General features: G+C 40.2%; 1 protein-coding gene across 1 annotated transcript; it reads left to right on the forward strand.

Moving 5' to 3' along the window:
* Positions 1-15903: 15903 nt before the first annotated feature.
* Positions 15904-16907, forward strand: LOC132431636 (trafficking protein particle complex subunit 2-like protein). Its single transcript, XM_060021395.1, has 2 exons — positions 15904-16121; positions 16341-16907. Exons 1-2 carry the CDS (start codon positions 15904-15906, stop codon positions 16552-16554), a joined length of 432 nt encoding a protein of 143 aa, XP_059877378.1. The 3' UTR covers positions 16555-16907.
* The last annotated feature ends 704 nt before the right edge of the window (positions 16908-17611 follow it).

The following is a 17611-nucleotide window of genomic DNA, read 5'->3' on the forward strand; positions in this document are numbered from 1 at the left end:
TTTTGTTGTTGTTTTTTAATTGAGCCTCAGTTTCTCCATCTGTAAAATAGGAGTGCAGTTCAAACAGTTTCTGGGTCAAGATCAGCTAGCAGAGGATCAAATTGCTTATCAGAAAGTGGTTCACTGGGGGAAAGAAACTGACATTCTAGAGCATTTTTATTATCCCACCTAAGGATAGAATTTTAGGGCATAATTCCAGAATTATGCCATAACACTCAGGCATATTTTAAGCAGATTTCTTGGCATCCTAATGTTTGTATTTGTCTGCCATTGGATTTGCTGGGGTTTCCTTTGTTCAGTGCTGGCTGTTACGGATGTAGGGGAACCCCAAAATGTATCTCTTTGGCATGAGGATTATTCTAGGCTGATTATTTTTAGTAAATGGAAAACACAGGAAGTCTTTCTTTTTACCTCCCCCTTAACTGCCTAAAAGAATTTACATAATGGGTCTGGTCCGGGAAAGCACTATAGCCAGAAATATCTCCAGAGAATATGGACCAGGTGTGTTAGGGGCACCTTAGCAGGGTGTAGAGACCAGAGTCCTCTCTGTGTCCTCTCTGCATAGCATAGCAAACATTTGTTTACCAAACATTTACTTTTTTTTTTTACATTTACTTTTGTAAAAGTAAATGTAAAAAAGTAAAACATTTAAAAAAAACATAAAAAATGTAAAAAAGTAAAAAAACATAAAAAATGTAAAAAAGTAAAACATTTACTTTTACTCCATGTGAATTGCCTTCCTCCTCTTTGAAGTCCAAGCCCCTACCCCCTCCTTTTCTCCCAGATGGCATATAAGTCTCAATTGACTGAATTGTCCTTTTTTCATTTTTCTTATGGGAACCCTGTAAGTGTGTAATTAAATTTTATTTTCTCCTGTTAATTTATCTCACATCAGTTTAATTCTTAGACCAGCCAGAAGAACCTAGAAAGGGTAGAGGAAAACTTTTTCCTTCCCCACCTGGTGATTTAAGGAACATGTTTAGGACTCTCTCTTTTTTAAGATCTGTATGGCCATAGATGAAAGTAGAAGTTCCCTTTTCAGGGAACAGGAGAGGTGCCCTGAACAGTGGCTCCCTTCTCCAGCAGAAAGCTGCAGCAGCCCTCTCTCTATGTGGGATTCAGAGCCACCTTCACAGTGGCATTCTGCAGATGCTGTCATTGCTGCTAAAAGTTGATTTCTAAGAGGCATCTATACAACCTTGGATTTATGTGTACTAATAAATTACAGCCTAAAGTGATCTGTGGGAAATCTAAATAAGATTTTCTATGTACAAAAACAAAAAAAAAAACCTCTTCATTTAAGAATTAAATTGATCACAATTTTCAAAATATTGAAACATTGCATATAGTTATATATGCTCATAATTTTCCAATTTACAAAAGTATAAATTTAATGCAGAAATCTTGGGGAAACACACAGGAAAATGCAACTCCCAGCCCCACTCTCCAAAGTTAACCATTATTAAAATTTTGGTATTAATATATAAATTCCTCTTCTTCATTCATTCCACAAATACTTATTGAGTGACTACTATGTGCCAGGCACTGTGCTGTGTGCTAAGGAGAATGAAATGATGCTATTGTTACCGAGTCCTGTTACCTGCAGGACAGACCAATAAATCAAGAGATGAGTTGCTGGGACAAGGAATAGAGACTTTATTCAGAAAGCCAGCCAACCGAGAAGATGGTGGATTAGTGTCCCAAAGAACCATCTTCCCTGAGTTAGAATTCAGGCTTCTTTTATACTGAAAGGGGAAGGGGTGAGGTTGGTTGCTGCAAACTTCTTGGTGTAGGAATCCTTTGCTCTTGCAGCTGGCCACATAAGTCCGGTCACAATGTTCCTATAAACCTCCAACAAGACAAGTGTTATTCTCTGTTCTGCAACCTTTTATCTCTATACGAATGGAAAAGTGACCTTTAGAGGTCAGAGCCTTGAGAATGGGTTATCCTATATATTTCAGGCTATAGGCAACATTCTTAACTAGTAGCAAAAGCGATAGAATACAAAAGTTAAAGAGACAGATCCAATATGGAGTCAGATTTGTTCTTCCCTACTACACTATGGGTTCCCTTTCTCTTTTTTTTTTTTTTTTTTTTTTTTTTGCCTGTTCCACACTACTCTTTCCTACTGAGAGTTTGTAATGAAATAAGAGGCAACAAAGCATTGTGCACAGATGGGTGTTGGCCTTATTCCAGCCTTACAGATTTGTTGCAGGGATTATGATGAATAAATGTAAAGAAGCTGGCACCAAGCCCGGTACTTGGCAGGTGCTCAATCAACAATAGCTATTGTTTGGGATTGACATATATACACTAATATGTATAAAATAGATAACTAATAAGAACCTGCTGTATATAAAATTAAATTAAATTTAAAAAACAATAGCTATTGTTACTTTTTATTACTGATATTTTTGTGTAAAGGGTCTTATTACCAATTGCAGCTAATTTGAATTCTGCTTCTACAGTTGTTCCAAATGCATTTTTAAGCCCTGAATCTCCATCCTTGCTCTTCCTGTGGAAGATTGTATCCTTAAGTGCTGTCTCCAAAGTTCTGGCTGCTGGCTATTGATTTCCCCCAGAAATGGCTTTTCTTGTCATTTTCACGGTTTTTTAGCTCTTAGATTCTGTGTCTCCTGCTCAGCCAGTTGCATGCCCTCTCCCCATGGTGCAGACATTACACTTTACTTCTTTGGGCAGTTAAGCCATAAAGGATCACCCCTGGGAAAGAAACAAAGTCTTTTTGATAGTTCCTGTATCTTCCTGCTCAGCCTTCTCCTCTAGTTTCAACAACTTAGTCGTTTAACCATGCATCAATCAGTCGTGAGGGGATGGGTGCCTATCCCTGGAGAGAGGGCACAGCCTTCCAGGCATTTCCAGAGCAAGGTCCCTTTGGCCAAAAGGACTTCTTCTCCAGAGAGAGGCACAGCTGAGAGCCATGAGCAGCCGACATTCACAGCAGCTGGGAGATGGGTCCACTCCATAAAGGGGATCTGGGACAGGCGACCCCAAAATCAACTACACCAGCCTAATGCATGGCTTTCTTTCTCCTAAGAATGAGCATAAAGAACTCTGAATATTCTTAAATGTCACTTGTTGGAAGTGATATAACTCAGCTGTATAATTTACAACAATTATAACCATAGTTATTTCTGGAATTCCACTTAGGGAACTGGATCGGAAAAGAGGGGAAGACTCAGGGGCTAGGGTTGTGGGCAGGATTGTGCTGTATTAATAAGTGAATAAGTTTGATGTTACTCTAGAAAAGGAGAGAATGAAAGAGAAAATAATGATTTTCATAGACTGTTGCCAGGTACCACAACTCCCTTTCCCAACACTTTGAAGATTATTTGAAACATTGGGCAAGCAGTATTTAAATAACAGAAAATACTTCTCTCTCTCTCTCTCCCTATCTCGATATATGTATTGGTATATGATATCATATATATATATACACATATGCTATATATCGATATATGGCAGAGTATGTGTCTGTGTATATATATGTATATTGTCAATGGAAATAATCAATAAACAATCTATAATAGCAATAGAAAGGAGTTTTATTTGAGGCAGGCTGAGGACTACAGCCCAGAAGGCAGCACATACACAGTGAGTCAGTATGGCTTTGGCACCTGGGAAGGGAGTCTTATCCTTGAAGGAGTACCAGCATTGGTGTCCCAGGAAAGGAGGCATTTAATCTTTTTTTTTTTTCTAAATTAAAAAAAAAATAAATTTATTTATTTTTGTCTGCGTTGGGTCTTCATTGCTGCACGCGGGCTTTCTCTAGTTGCAGTGAGTGGGGGCTACTCTTCATTGTGGCTCGCAGGCTCTAGAGCGCAGGCTCAGTAGTTGTGGTGCATGGGCTTAGTTGCTCCGCAGCATGTGGGATCTTCCCAGACCATGGCTTGAACCCGTGTCTTCTGCATTGGCAGGCGGATTCTTAACCACTAAGCCACCCGTGTCTGACAACCACGCAGTCCTAATCTTTATTTTTAACATGGACATCCTTTACTTCTCGTCAGTGTGCCCTTTTCTTAATAATTAAAGAAGATGTACAATGTATGTTTGATAGTGTTACCGACCAGTGTTCTTGGCCTTCCCCAAGCAATAGAAATTGACTAGAGACCAGACAAGAATTCAGGCAAGGCTTTATTGGGGCGCTTGCTGCAGCAGGGGCAGTGAGAACGAACAACAGGTTCCCTTGCTTGCTTGCTTGCTCCCCAAGGGGGTGTGGGGTGAGGGTAGGGGTGTGTCTAGGGGTTGGGCCAGAGGGGTGGCTTAGGTGGTTGGCCCACCCCTTAGGTGGTACTGAGCGCAGGGGGCATATGCGCAGTACCCTGCTTTTGCTCCTGACACCCCGTTTTTGCTCCAGGATCTTCAAAAGTGGCAGTTGGGTTTTTTGGTCTCTTTGCATCTTTTGGGTCCAGAATTTGCCCCAACTGTGCATGCATGCAGTTATTTTTAGTCCCATACGGTTTCTTTGTATTCTGTTGCTCGAGGAGAGGTGTGTCCAGGTGCAAGCACTGCAGCACTGCAGCAAAGGGGCCCAGGTCCCAGCAAAGGGTCCCAGGTCCCAGCCTGTCTCAACAGGTCACGAACTGGCTGTTTTATTTAGCATAAAATTCAGGTTAACTCATGTATAAGCCTGTATGACTTCCCCATACCTCAATATGTGAAAATCTTTTATCTATATACATATCTATATGTATATGTACCCACTGGAATTTCTGTGTGAAAGCTTTCAAAACACACTCACCTCACACATATGGGACTCCATTCAGATGCTTACCTGCCCATGGGCATAGAATTCTACTGTATCACTCGGTTTGATCCTCCCTGTGACCAGATGCCTTTTTGTCACCATCTTTTCACTCTTAGCCATAGTTGCTGATTTTTCCAATTCTGTGGGTCCTGGCATCATGCAAGCTTTTGATGGTTTTTCTTCTACTTGTGGTCTCATGCCAGTCCCCTTCCTGATTTCTCAATGAGGCTGGAGAGGAACTTAATTCATTTCCCTGCCCCTTTACTTTTTATTGGTTAGGAAGATGCCTTGGATGCTGGAAATACTCATTATGCCACTGGTTTCTTAAAAGAAGAGAGAAAGACCGATACATTTTAGCTAGGATAACTTGATTCTCAGAGTTCCTGGAACCATTCTAATTTAAAATTATGAACTAATGTCTCCCAAGTTATTTATCAAACTCTGTGTCTTTATATTGAAGTTATCATGCTGTTGTTATAGTTCGGGCTGATCTCAAATAAAGTCCCATTTAGCTCATGGATTCTGAGTCTCTTAGAGCTTGCTGTCCCCATTATGGATGTCTTAGGGCATCGAAATAGTATTTGCTGTGTCTGACAACCAATTAATTAAAGAAAACATTAGGCTAGGAGCAATAATGTCAACATTATTAATTTCTTTATCACTGTCACACCTGTAGCTAGACACAGTAGTTGTCTAGCAACTAAAAAATGGAAGTAGAGATGTGTGACTGGGCTGTCAGTGGAAGGATAGACTGGTTATTTCAATCTTGTTAACTGTGGGATGCTATTTGAAATGGAAAACAATGAGATAACAAATGAACACAAACATATGATCCTATATTTAGTGGTTGATCCTATATTTAGATGTGTGACTGGGCTGTCAGTGGAAGGATAGACTGGTTATTTCAATCTTGTTAACCCCAACTGTGGGATGCTATTTGAAATGGAAAACAATGAGATAACAAATGAACACAAACATATGATCCTATATTTAGTGGTTGAGGAGACAATCCATATTACACACTTCTTGGATTCTCTTTGCTGATCGTTATCATTGAGTCAAGCACACCTTAGGAGTCCACTAAAAAAAATCAAATTATTAACTTTTTTCCATTTCATGAGCACTTATGAAGAAATGGTTGGGGAAAGTACAGAAAAGTAAAGGAATTTATTGGAAATTGTTACAAAACTGTTTTTACTCTAAGCTACCTGATCACATGTGGTTGCAGCCCACGGTGATAATGCCGGATGAAACAGGTGGTAAAGCTGCTTGAGTTTCTAACGCTCCCATCTATCTTCACATTCAAAACTGTGCCTTGTTCTTTCAGGCAACAATATTTTTTTTAGCATTCTAGTAGTGCATGTAATTTTAATAGGCATGCTATGCTGTTAAAATTAATTATAGTAACATTTTTATAGTAACATTTTGAGGAGGCTTAAAAACTGGGGTATTCACTTTTGATCAAGTATTAGAGTACAGAAGGATAGTGATAGTCTATTCAGCATCTATCAATACAGATTTACTGAGCACTTACTATGTGGTAGGAATTGTTTATGCATTGGAAACACAATGGTATATAAAGTGAATATTGCTCCTGCCTGCATGGAATTTACAACCTAGTGGGAGAAGGATGCCAAGGAAATGGACATGGAACAACAAGTCATGCTGCGTACAATAAAGAAATAGTATGAGGTGCTAAGAGGAAGTGTAATGGAGAACAATTCCTAGATGGACTGGAATGTGTTCAGGACAAGACATTTAAGCTGACTTGAAGCATGAAGAGGGGTTAACCAGGTGGGGAGTAAGGGGAAGAGCACTTCGAACAGAGGGAACATGTCTGAAGGCATAGGTTTTACAAAGGATTTATGAATTTGAGAAACTGAAATTGTGGCTGGAGCTTAGAGAGCAAGGGGCAGAGCTACAGGAGAAGGAGCTGGAGTTTTAGGTCCCTGTGAACCATAACAACTTTGGATTTCGTTGGAAGCAATGGGTAAATGAGTGGAAAGTATAACTACAATTAGTTTCAAGCCCTTATTATTAGAATGGATCCACTGTGAGCCCTGCTCCAGGTGTTACTAGAAAACACTCTGCTACTGTTGTCTCAAAGGCTAAAGTAAGAGCATGTAGTCCTGAGGCTAGAGGGGAAAACATGCCAAAGAGAAGAGAAGGAATTTCATCAAGGAAAATGTTTAGAACTCATCAGTGCCCTCTCATAACAGTCTTGTAACAGAAGGGAAAGTCTAAAAAAGCATTGTTCAACTTCTCAGCGGAAAGACTTTTATTTAAGTCACAAAATGAGATTCACAAATCTCATTAAAGCATTATCAAAAGAAGTTTGAAGGCCCCTGAGGTATTCCAATTTCCTCCTCTCTTATTTATTTCTTCTAAGACTTGTATCTTTATAAAATGCTGATGTCAAAGTCAGAAATATTTTGTTGAAATGGGCATCTGCCTTCCCACCTTTCCCCCTCCTTGCCTCCATCCTTAACAGAGGGCTCAAGGAGCTTTATTTGGAACGATTATTATCTGGGTGATGTCCTTATACCCATGCAGTATTTATTCCTTAGAACACATAAGCAAGCACAGCTCACCTCTAGCCATGTAAGTATCAACCAGATGACTGGGTCTTTTTGCTCTGAGAAGTACATTGACCTGAGCCCACTGTTAGGTATTATTGAGATGGAAGCATCAAATTCTGTTTCTGCATCTGCTGAAATGATCATATTACTTTTCTCTTTAGTCTGTTAATATGGTAAATTATATTGATTCTTCTTAAAATGTTGAACCAACCTTTCATTCCCATGATAAATTCCACTTGGTTGTGATGTATTATCCTTTTTATATATAGCTGAATTTGATTTGCTAATTTGGGGGGGGTGTATCTATATTCATGAGTGATATTGGTCTGTAGTTTTCTTTCTTATGTCTTTTTTTTTTTAACATCTTTATTGGGGTATAATTGCTTTACAATGGTGTGTTGGTTTCTGCTTTATAACAAAGTGAATCAGTCATACATAAACATATGTTCCCATATGTCTTCCCTCTTGCGTCTCCCTCCCTCCCACCCTCCCTATCCCACCCCTCCAGGCTGTCACAAAGCACCGAGCCAATATCCCTGTGAGAAGTGTTTTCTTTCATTCTGTTTTCTTAAAGTGATTGTGTAGAATCAGTATTATTTCTTCCTTAAATATTTGATAGAATTTACCAGTGAAATCTTCTAGACCTGGAAGATTCTTTATTACTTTAAAACAACAACAACTATGAATTCAATTTCTTTAATAGATATAGCAATATTCAAGTCATCTACACTTCTTCTTGAGTGAATTTTGATAGTTTATGTCTTTCAAGGAATTGATTCATTTCATCTAAGTTGTTAAATTTGTGGACGCTGTTTTTTGTAATATTCCCTTGTTATCTTTTTGGTTCCCTTATCATCTAATTATGTTTATCACAGATGAATTTAGCACCTATTTAGTGTCTGTCAGATCTGTAGTGATGGCCCCTCTTTTTTCCTTCTATTGTTAATTTGTATCTTTTTTTTTCTTTAGTACATCTGATTTACCAATTTTATTAATGCTTATGAAGTAGCAGCCTTTGGTTTTATTGACTTTTCTCTACTGTATTTCTATTTTTAATTTCACTGGTTTCTGCTCTTATCTTTATTAACTCCTTTCTGCTTGCTTTGGATATAATTTTCTCTTTGTTTTCTAGTTTCTTATATTGGCAGGGTAGATTACTGATTTTAGGACTTTCTTTTTCTAGTATAAGCACTTAAGCTATAAAATTTTCTCTAAACACTGCTTAAGCTTCCACTTACAATGTATTGGTGATGACATGGCAGAACTGGAATTCTCATACAATGCTGGTGGAATGTAAAATGGCACAACCTCTTTGGAAAATAGTTTGTCAGCTTCTTAAAACATTAAATATACACCTACCATATGATCTACTCATTCCACTCCTAGATATTCATGCAAAAGAAAAGAAAATCATTATTACATATTACATACTTATTAGAACGTGTGTTCATGCAAAAACTTGTACACAAATGTTCATAGAAGCTTTATTTGTAATAGCCAGAACAACCTAAATGTACATCAATAGCTGAGTGGATAAGTAAACTGTAGTATATCCATATAATTGAAGACCATTCATTAACAAAAAATACTGTTGATGTAAGCAACAACAGACGTGAATTTCAAAGGTATTATGCTGACTGAAAGAAGTCGGACTAAAAAGAGTACATTTATATAAAAGCTGAGGAAATGCAAACTAATGTTTAAGTAGATAGGAATAGAAAGTATTTTCTATAACGTTGTTACTCAGTTCTTTAGAGTCCTGTGTTAGAAGCCAAAAATCACATTCACTAGTATGAAATAATTTTTTAAATGATCCATCAGCTTAACATTCAATTTATTAAAGACAACAGATGCTACTTCCCTTATTTGCAAAAGTGTTTTTTACTAAGTCTTCAGAGTCATGCACTTTCTCAGTCCTGATACTATTATTCTGAATTGTTCCAGAGATATTTACATGAAAAGCAATCCTGTAGAATAGTAATTTTCTGGGTGGGTAATAAGAGGTTGATCTTTCTTTTGTCAAGTAGGAAAGGAGTGATTATTAAATGGTAGTTTAGAAAGAAAAACCAAGTGAACTAGTTTTGATAAACAATACATATGTTCAGGATCTAGGAATTGATTCCTATAAAACCATCTGTGCCCATTTATCTCCTTGAAAAATTTTGTGTATTCCTGAGGTAAGTGTACGTTATATTGAAGACTGCTGGTATGAAATATTTATGTAATATTTCAAGATGATTATAAGAATAAAATGCTTGAAATATTTTTCTGTTGCCTTTAGACCTAAAAGTTTGGCAGGATATAAATTTGGGAGAGGTTACAACTCTTTCTTAAATTCTTTAGATGTTTCCTCATTGTCCTTTAGAATTTAGTATTTCCAGAGAAATCTGAGCCCAGTCTAATTTCCATTCCTAATTTTTTTCCTTTACTCAGTGCTTATAGAACTCTCTTTCTTCCTCCCTTTCTCATTTATTTATCTATCTACTGATCTTTCATTCTTTAAATACAAAAAAAAAAAATTTACCCAAGATGTGTTTAGTGTTGATACACATATCCTGGTGTGATTTCAGAAAAATTTTCTTCAACTACTAAATTGACAAATATTTATTTAGTGACTACTATGTGGCAAATACTCTAATATGTGTTCATGAATAAGGTACAGTCACCTCCATTTCATGCCTTCTCCTTTTGTTCCATAAAGCATGACAGTTGTGGGTTTTTGGTTTTTTGTATTTTTTTTTTTAGCATGACAGTTTTTAAAGTTTTGTTCTGTTGTCTATAGTAAGTCATTTTTTCAAAGACTATTCTGTCTTCTAATCTTCAAGATGATGGTTCTCCTGTTGGCTATAATTTTTAATAGCCACATATTAATTTTTAAAAGTCTTCTCATAAAGGAAAGAGCTGGCAACTTTGTGCAAGAAGAGACACAATTGTTTGATTTATTATTCACAGTACACAAGATAAGTAATAGCATAATTGTGGTGATGGAGAGAAACCTACCATTGTACATATATATGTAGTTTCTTTTTTTTTTTTAATCTTTATTTATTTGGCTGTGCCGGGTCTTAGTTGCGGCACATGGGGTCTTCGTTGCCCTGTGTGGGATCTTTAGTTGTGGCATGCGGGATCTAGTTCCCTGACCAGGGATAGAACCCAGGCTCCCTGCACTGGGAGCATGGAGTCTTAGCCACTGGACCACCAGGGAAGTCCCGTATATATGTAGTTTCAAATGAACTTTAACACTTTTCATGACAGCTGGATCAAACAACTTTTTATGGACATAGGGAAGGAAATTGGAGGTATGGATGATGTGTGTTAAAATATTGTAGAACAAATGCTGAAGTTATACACCTGCACAGTTGCTGCTGCTGGTGTATTGAAGTCAGTAAAATTAGAAAATTGTCTCTGCTTCCAATGCTGAGATGAGATAGACATACATAAAATAAAATTGCACAGAAACAGTCTATAAAAAGATGACGTGTCCAAAGCGGGCATTTATTTTGTAGATGCACCATTCCCTGTAGCTGATTATTTTAATATTGATTGAGTGAATAATAACAGTTTCATTGGAAAATTTTGCCTCCTGTAAAGAAGAAACTTATTATCTCAGATAACTTATTTTTTGGAAGATAATGAAAAATTTTAAAAGATTGAATGGATCATTGAAAATCCACCATTCCTCTCTCTTTCAATTCCATTTCATTGACTACTTAAAGGGATTAGAATTTGACTTTATTGCCTTGAGTATTTTAATTAAAGTTTTATATTTAATCTTGAAGAAAAGGAAGTTTTATATCATTGAAGAGACACATGTACTTATAAGAGCTCTCTGAATAATAAAAGTAGAAATTATTAGTAAGTTACTTGTATGCGAAATTACTTTTGCTGAGATAATGAAAAGATCAGACTGGGTAGGCATGCAAATCTCCTTTGGTTTATTGGCCTAGAACCTGGGTATATTTGTACTGAACTTAAACAGTTAATATCTAGTGATGAAAAATTTTTACTCAGAAGTCAGCAAAACATTAAGAAGCCTACATCCTAGAAAGGTAGGACTTTATAGGTGACTCAGTTTACTTTCTCTAAGTGAATGAATGCATTAGGAAATAAGAAAGGCTGAAGACCAAACGGTCAAGGACATTGTCACAATTAGATACAGTGTCTCATACAGTGGTGTTTGAATCTATGTTGGGGGTGGGAGAGAGAGGTGATAAACGTGTAGCTGATTTTCAACCAGTATTCTCTGCTATAGCTGTACTGGTTGTTTATGGGGGTTGTTCTTTCTGAGCCATGTGCATGGTTAAATATTTTGAATATCACCATTGAGTACATGCATTTGTTCTGTGTGCTGTGCCTTTAGCCTCATTCAACTAAAATTTAGTGAACGCTTAGTATATGTTGGTGAAATCCCATGTCCAATAGGGAGGTGTGATTTAGGACTGACAATAGATGGCCTACTTTTAGGTGAACAGGTCACATGGGAGAAAAGATGAATGACAAATTCAAAAGGCTTATGGACTGTTTGATGAGACTGAAGAAAATTTTACATTTTCCATCACTTTTTTGTTTTGTCTACATGTGTGAAAATGGCTCTTGATAGGTTGTTTACTGAGACTTCTTTCTGCAGATTATTTCATTCCAGGGTAGGAGGCTTTCTCTCACATCTAGAAGCTAGATCAAGCTCCCATTTGGAAACCAAGTCAGAAAAACAGCCTGACCACATTCTTTTCCTTCTGAGCCCTTCTGAATTGATCTATAGCAGGCAAAGGTTATTGCTGACTTTCCTACAGTTCATCCATGTCTTCAGGCTTTAACTTTAAAATCTAAGGGATTATTAGTGAGGTTTGCTGGAATCTCCTCCCATAACACTGAACTTCCTAAGGAGGAGAGTTTTGTGTCAGCTTCTGTCATCTCCTTCAATTTCAAATTAATTTAACTCTATATGGTTGAAACTTAGCAGTGTTGGTGGTATGTAGGTCATTCATTCAGTGATTTCTTCAACATATATTTATCAAGGCCCTGCAAGGGGCCAGTCCCTGTTTTAGGTAATGTGAGCAAAACATAAAAATAAATTCCCTCTTAGCTTGCTTTGTGGGGAGAGAAAAGAGTAATCAAAACCAATAAGTAAGTATGTAATAAAGACTATGGTGATTAATGCTATGGAGAAAAAATATAAGGGAGTGTTGTAATCTTAAGTAGTGTGTCGGGGAAGGAATCATTGAAAAGGTAGCAGTGAGAAAGGAGGACAGGGAGATAGGAGTGCTAATCTCCAGAAGAAGTGCATTCCAGCTAAAATGCATGGTGTGCAAAGGCCCTGAGACACACATGTGCTTGGGAGGTTTGAGGAGCAGCAAAACATTCAGGTGGCTGAAGCAGAAGGCGCAAAGGGAAATCATAATAGGAAATGGTTAGAGAGCTAATAAAGGGAGGCCAATTGCAGGACCTGTAGTTATCGAAAAGACGTTAGCTTTACGCTAAATTAGATGAGTATTTATGGGAAGGTGTGGACCAAAGGAATGACATGATCTGGCTTACATTTTAGTGGGACCTCTTGTCTGACACTTTGGCCAGTGCCCAAGGGTAAAAGCAGCTGATGAATATATCTCTCTGTGATTCCAGCTTCAGGATTCTGCCCCCAGTTTTGGTTGCATTCAGAAGCCTTCAAAAACATGTCTTTAGTGTTTGTCTCTGGCTGTTTTAGCAGTTAATGGCGTCTAGTGAATGGCGTCTGTCTAGTGAAAAGTGTAATAGCATAGATACTTGTTTGCCTATAGGCATTGATGACCACTTTGAGCCCTTCAAGACAGGGGCACTGTCCATCTCCAGGACCTGGTCCATCTCCAGCACCCAGTGAAGGTTGTAGACAGGGGTTGAAGCAGGAGTGGAGCATCATCAGGAAGTGGAATCAAACCTGGGGGATAGCGGGTATTCCTTGCCATTGATCACGCTGAGACTTCGTCCTTCCTCAGCTCTTCCCCCTTCCCTTTCCTAGCTCCTTCCCTTACTTACAGGTTTTTCTTGAAGAACGTACCCTCAATAAATCCCATAACCTTGAGTCTCTCGCAGGCTCTATTCTAGGAAACCCAACTCAAGACAGATGAGCACATATCTGAGCGTTGTTGACCTGCCACAGACATCTTCCATCACCCTCTACCCACTCGTCTTCATGACATACTGCATTTCAACCTGCTTCTTTGTCTTACCGCCCGTATCTCCCAACACGAAGACTGGCCTGGTTTTATTTGTTGCTGTATCCTGTGCCTGTAACAATCGAGACGGCCTTTGCAGTAGCCTCCTAACTGATCTCCCTGCTTCTATACTGACCCCTTACCACAAGAGCCTGAGTGAGATTTTAGTGTCACATCACCCCTCTGCTCACAACCCTCCAATGGCTCTCATCTCACTTGGGGTAAAAGCCAAAGGCCGCCCACCAGACCTGAGGGAGCCAAATGGTCAGGACGCCGTATGACTCCGTATCTCATCACCATCTACTCTCCCTCTCATTCAAACGCCTTTACCATACTAGCCTCCTGGCCACTCCTCAGTCTCACCGGATATGTTCCTGTCTGAGGTCTTTGCCCATGCTGTTCCCACTGCCTGGCATGCTCTTCTCTAAAGTATCTGCAAGATTTGCTACTTCATCACCTTCAGATATTTACCCAATGTCAGCTTCTAAACTAGGACCACCATGTACAGTTGTGCATGTTGTGCCTTGCATAAGCACAGAGGACACCTGTCCCCTGTGTTCTAGAAGCAGCCAGTGACTGAGCCATGACCAGCATCTACGCATGCTTATGGAAGAAACATCCCTTCTTACTCCATTCTGCCAGTCGTCTCCTCATTTTTACAGTCCTATCTCACAGAGTTACTATGAGAATCAAACGCAATTATATCAGTGATAATAACCTTAAAAAATAATATTTATTGAGAATTACTTCAGGCCAGGCACTGTCGTAAACTCTTTTCACAGATTATTGGTCTCATCCTCACAAGAACACTGTAAGATAGGTGCTATTATTATAACTAAGCAAACATTCATCTGCATTCCAGTTACCAGGGGCATCATTGTCCTTACATTCTTCTGTGATTCTTTAGCTTGCATCTATATTAAGATTTCCCTTAGAATGTCTTTCATGAATTCTGAGGAGTCAGTTGGGATGAGGCATCATTCAGTTTCATTCCAGTTTACACAACTCCAGCCAGCTATTTCGAGGGTTAAAGATGTCCCAAGAATACAGAAAAGGGGCTTCTTTGTATGCCCCTGAAAAATAGAACACTAAAGACAATGCCAACAAATACAATAATACTTTTCTCATCCATTTCATTCTGTCTACATAATCAATTCTTGTTTCATCCAACCTTGGATCTGCTGTCTGCTTTCATAATGTCACCTACTTCTGGGTTTCAAGAGTCCTGGAAGCTCTGACTGATGTCCCTGGCACAGTCTGACACAACTTCTCACAGTGGTGAGGTTAGCTTCTCTGGGAAACCTGCAACAGTATCGATAATTGTCAGATTATCACATTTGGTGCAGTCCTTCCTACCGATGCTCCCATGCTGTCCTTTGTTGTTGTTACTTTAGGAAGACCTAGTTTCTGGCCTGTAGCTTATAACAGACCTTCAGGCAAAATGAAAGGAGAGCGGAGAATCCAGTTGTTGACGACAAAACGAAATGACTCTACTTTGTTAGTGACAAACATGATTTTAAAGTGGAGGATGATAGAATCCTTTCATGGATAAAACATATGTATACATGACTAATTTATACAGATCAGAGCAAATTATCCTGAAGGTAGGAAGATATTATGGCCACGGAGAGCCTTAACAAATCTCCAGGGCCTTCCAATCCATCCCATTAAGTAGGCACAACGTTAAAAAGAGTCTTCGCCGGAGATTGGCCACTTGATTATGATAGGAGCATAGGGGCCTGAGGATAAAATATGCTTATAGCCTGGCTCCTTTATTAACCAGAATGATAATAAAAGAGTTTCAAATAGACATAGCAGAAGGTAACCTAGAAGCTCTAGCTCTTTTAGAAGCAAGGAACTTATGTTGTTTGCTTATAAAATAATTCCAAAGCATGACAAATGTCATCACCAAGACACAAAGTTATCCAGCTTTCAAGTGAGGGTTTTTCTGAGGAGATGAGGAACTCTGTTCTCTGGGCAGGTCGCACAAAATGTGGAGAACAACTCTTTATCCCCTGTTAGTAAGAGCCAACGGAATACTCCAAACATCAGTTTTAAGCTCCTAGTTCTCTCTTCTTCATTATTCATAAGCTTCCTTTGTTCATTAATTATATACCTTTATATGTACACTTAAATATACACACTAAACAAATAGTTAGATGACATAATTTAAAGCTTTCAATTTTAATTGTAAAATAAAATTAACTTTACTACCATGTTCTGAATTATGGCATAAACACATTGATTTTATCACCTTAATTGAAGTGAAGTTAACCTTTAGTTACAAATGCACAAACCTCAATATGTTAATCATTTTTAAAACATCAAATTAAAAGAAACTCGCCTAAAAATATAAGTGGGGGCTCCCAAGATGGCGGTTTGCGTAGCGGTGATCGCCAAGGAGAATTACCCTCTTTACATCCGCAGTGTCCCCACGGAGAACGAGCTCAAGTTTCACTACATGGTGCACACGTCCCTGGACGTGGTGGACGAGAAGATCTCAGCAATGGGGAAGGCCCTGGTGGACCAGAGGGAGCTCTACCTGGGCCTGCTGTACCCCACAGAGGACTACAAGGCCCGGCCCCACCAGTCACTGTAAGATCTTGACCAGTCCTTGGGACAAATGGCTCGAAACCTATGGAGTTCAAAGACATTCCCACAAGCAGTAACGAGCTCGCCCAGTGTCACTGCCCGTAGCCACTGTTCCGCAAGATGGAGTGGCCTTTAGAGGCTCTGCACGGTGATGCCGTGCTTGGGGCTGTCACAGAGTCCCCGTGTTAAGAGCGTGTTCCCTAACCAGCTGTGCAGTTACGGCTACGTGACCAACTCCAAGGTGAAGTTTGTCCTGGTGGTGGATTCCTCCAACACGGCGCTCAGAGACAACGAGATTCGCAGTATGTTCCGGAAGCTGCACAACTCCTACACAGACGTGATGTGCAACCCCTTCTATAACCCGGGGGACCGCATTCAGTCCAGGGCCTTTGATGGCATGGTGACGTCCATGATGATACAGGTCTGTTGAGGAGAGCTCTGCAGCCCGTGGCTGGAAGGAATCGTTCTGTGCATAACTGTGTTGTTCAGATGTATCTTTATTTCCACTTGTCTCCTCTTGGGTGTCATGGATGTGCCGCTGGGGGCAGGGCCTCACGCACGGTGCCTGTTGACTAAAGGTCTTGTGAGATCAGGTTTGGCTTTTTCCTTCTGCGTCAGCAGAAGGTTTAACTAAAGACAGTTTAGGGACTTACCTGGCGGTCCAGTGGTTAGGACTCTGCGCTTCCACTGTAGGGGCCGCAGGTTCAATCCCCGGTCAGGGAACTAAGATCCCGCATGCTGCACGGCACGGCCAAAAAACAAAAGGAAGGAGTTTATGTGGACTTTCCAGGGACAGAGCAGATCAGGGACCAGACAGAGCAGGAGCTGTTGTCCCCACTAGGCACGAAGGGGCAGGGGGAGCCAGGTGGCAGGAGCTCTCAGAGCTTGGAGCCCAGAAGAGGCTGCGAAGGGAGGGGCAGAGGACCCGTGGGCCGGCCGCCCCCTCCAGTGGCTCAGCAGGTGGGCTAATCTGGAGGGGTCGGCCTTCTGTGCCCAGAGCCGGATTAGAGGGGCACGTGGGACGGCCTGCATACCTTCCCCCGGCGGGAGGGCCCTTCCTCCTTCTGGTCTGGCCCGGCCCTGGAAGGCCACCCTCCCGAGACCGTGTAACTACAGCGTCTTCATCAGCTGCTGCTGGGCATCGAATGAGCAAAGTGCAAGAGTCCCCTCCTGCCTGTTAGTGCCCTGAGGTTCCTGAGGGCCCGGGGGCCAGGTGGGTGTTGGAGAGCAGCCCCCTTCCCTGCTGACCCCAGGCCCCTGGGCAGGCTGTGGAAGGAGGGGTTGATGTCATCAGATTTCCGCCTTCTGCTGCCCCAGAAGCCTGCTCAGTCAAGGTTGATCACAGTTCTAACTGACCATGATTGAGGCCACGGCCCCTTCTGGGATCAGGTGACCCAGGTTCTAGTGCACTTTGTCATTTGGTGACGGCGTCTCTGAAGTGGAAGAGGCCCTCCTGGGCCTGAGGCACCGACACAGTCTGCTCTGTG

The sequence above is a fragment of the Delphinus delphis genome, chromosome 10, assembly GCF_949987515.2.
Source record: "Delphinus delphis chromosome 10, mDelDel1.2, whole genome shotgun sequence".
NCBI lineage: Eukaryota > Metazoa > Chordata > Mammalia > Artiodactyla > Delphinidae > Delphinus > Delphinus delphis.

Bases quoted from the DNA above. Each gene is read 5' to 3' on its own strand.
- LOC132431636 (XM_060021395.1), top strand. From the start codon at position 15,904: ATGGCGGTTTGCGTAGCGGTGATCGCCAAGGAGAATTACCCTCTTTAC. The intron at 16,122-16,340 runs GTCACTGTAAGA...CCAGCTGTGCAG, and splicing joins TACAAGGCCCGGCCCCACCA to TTACGGCTACGTGACCAACT.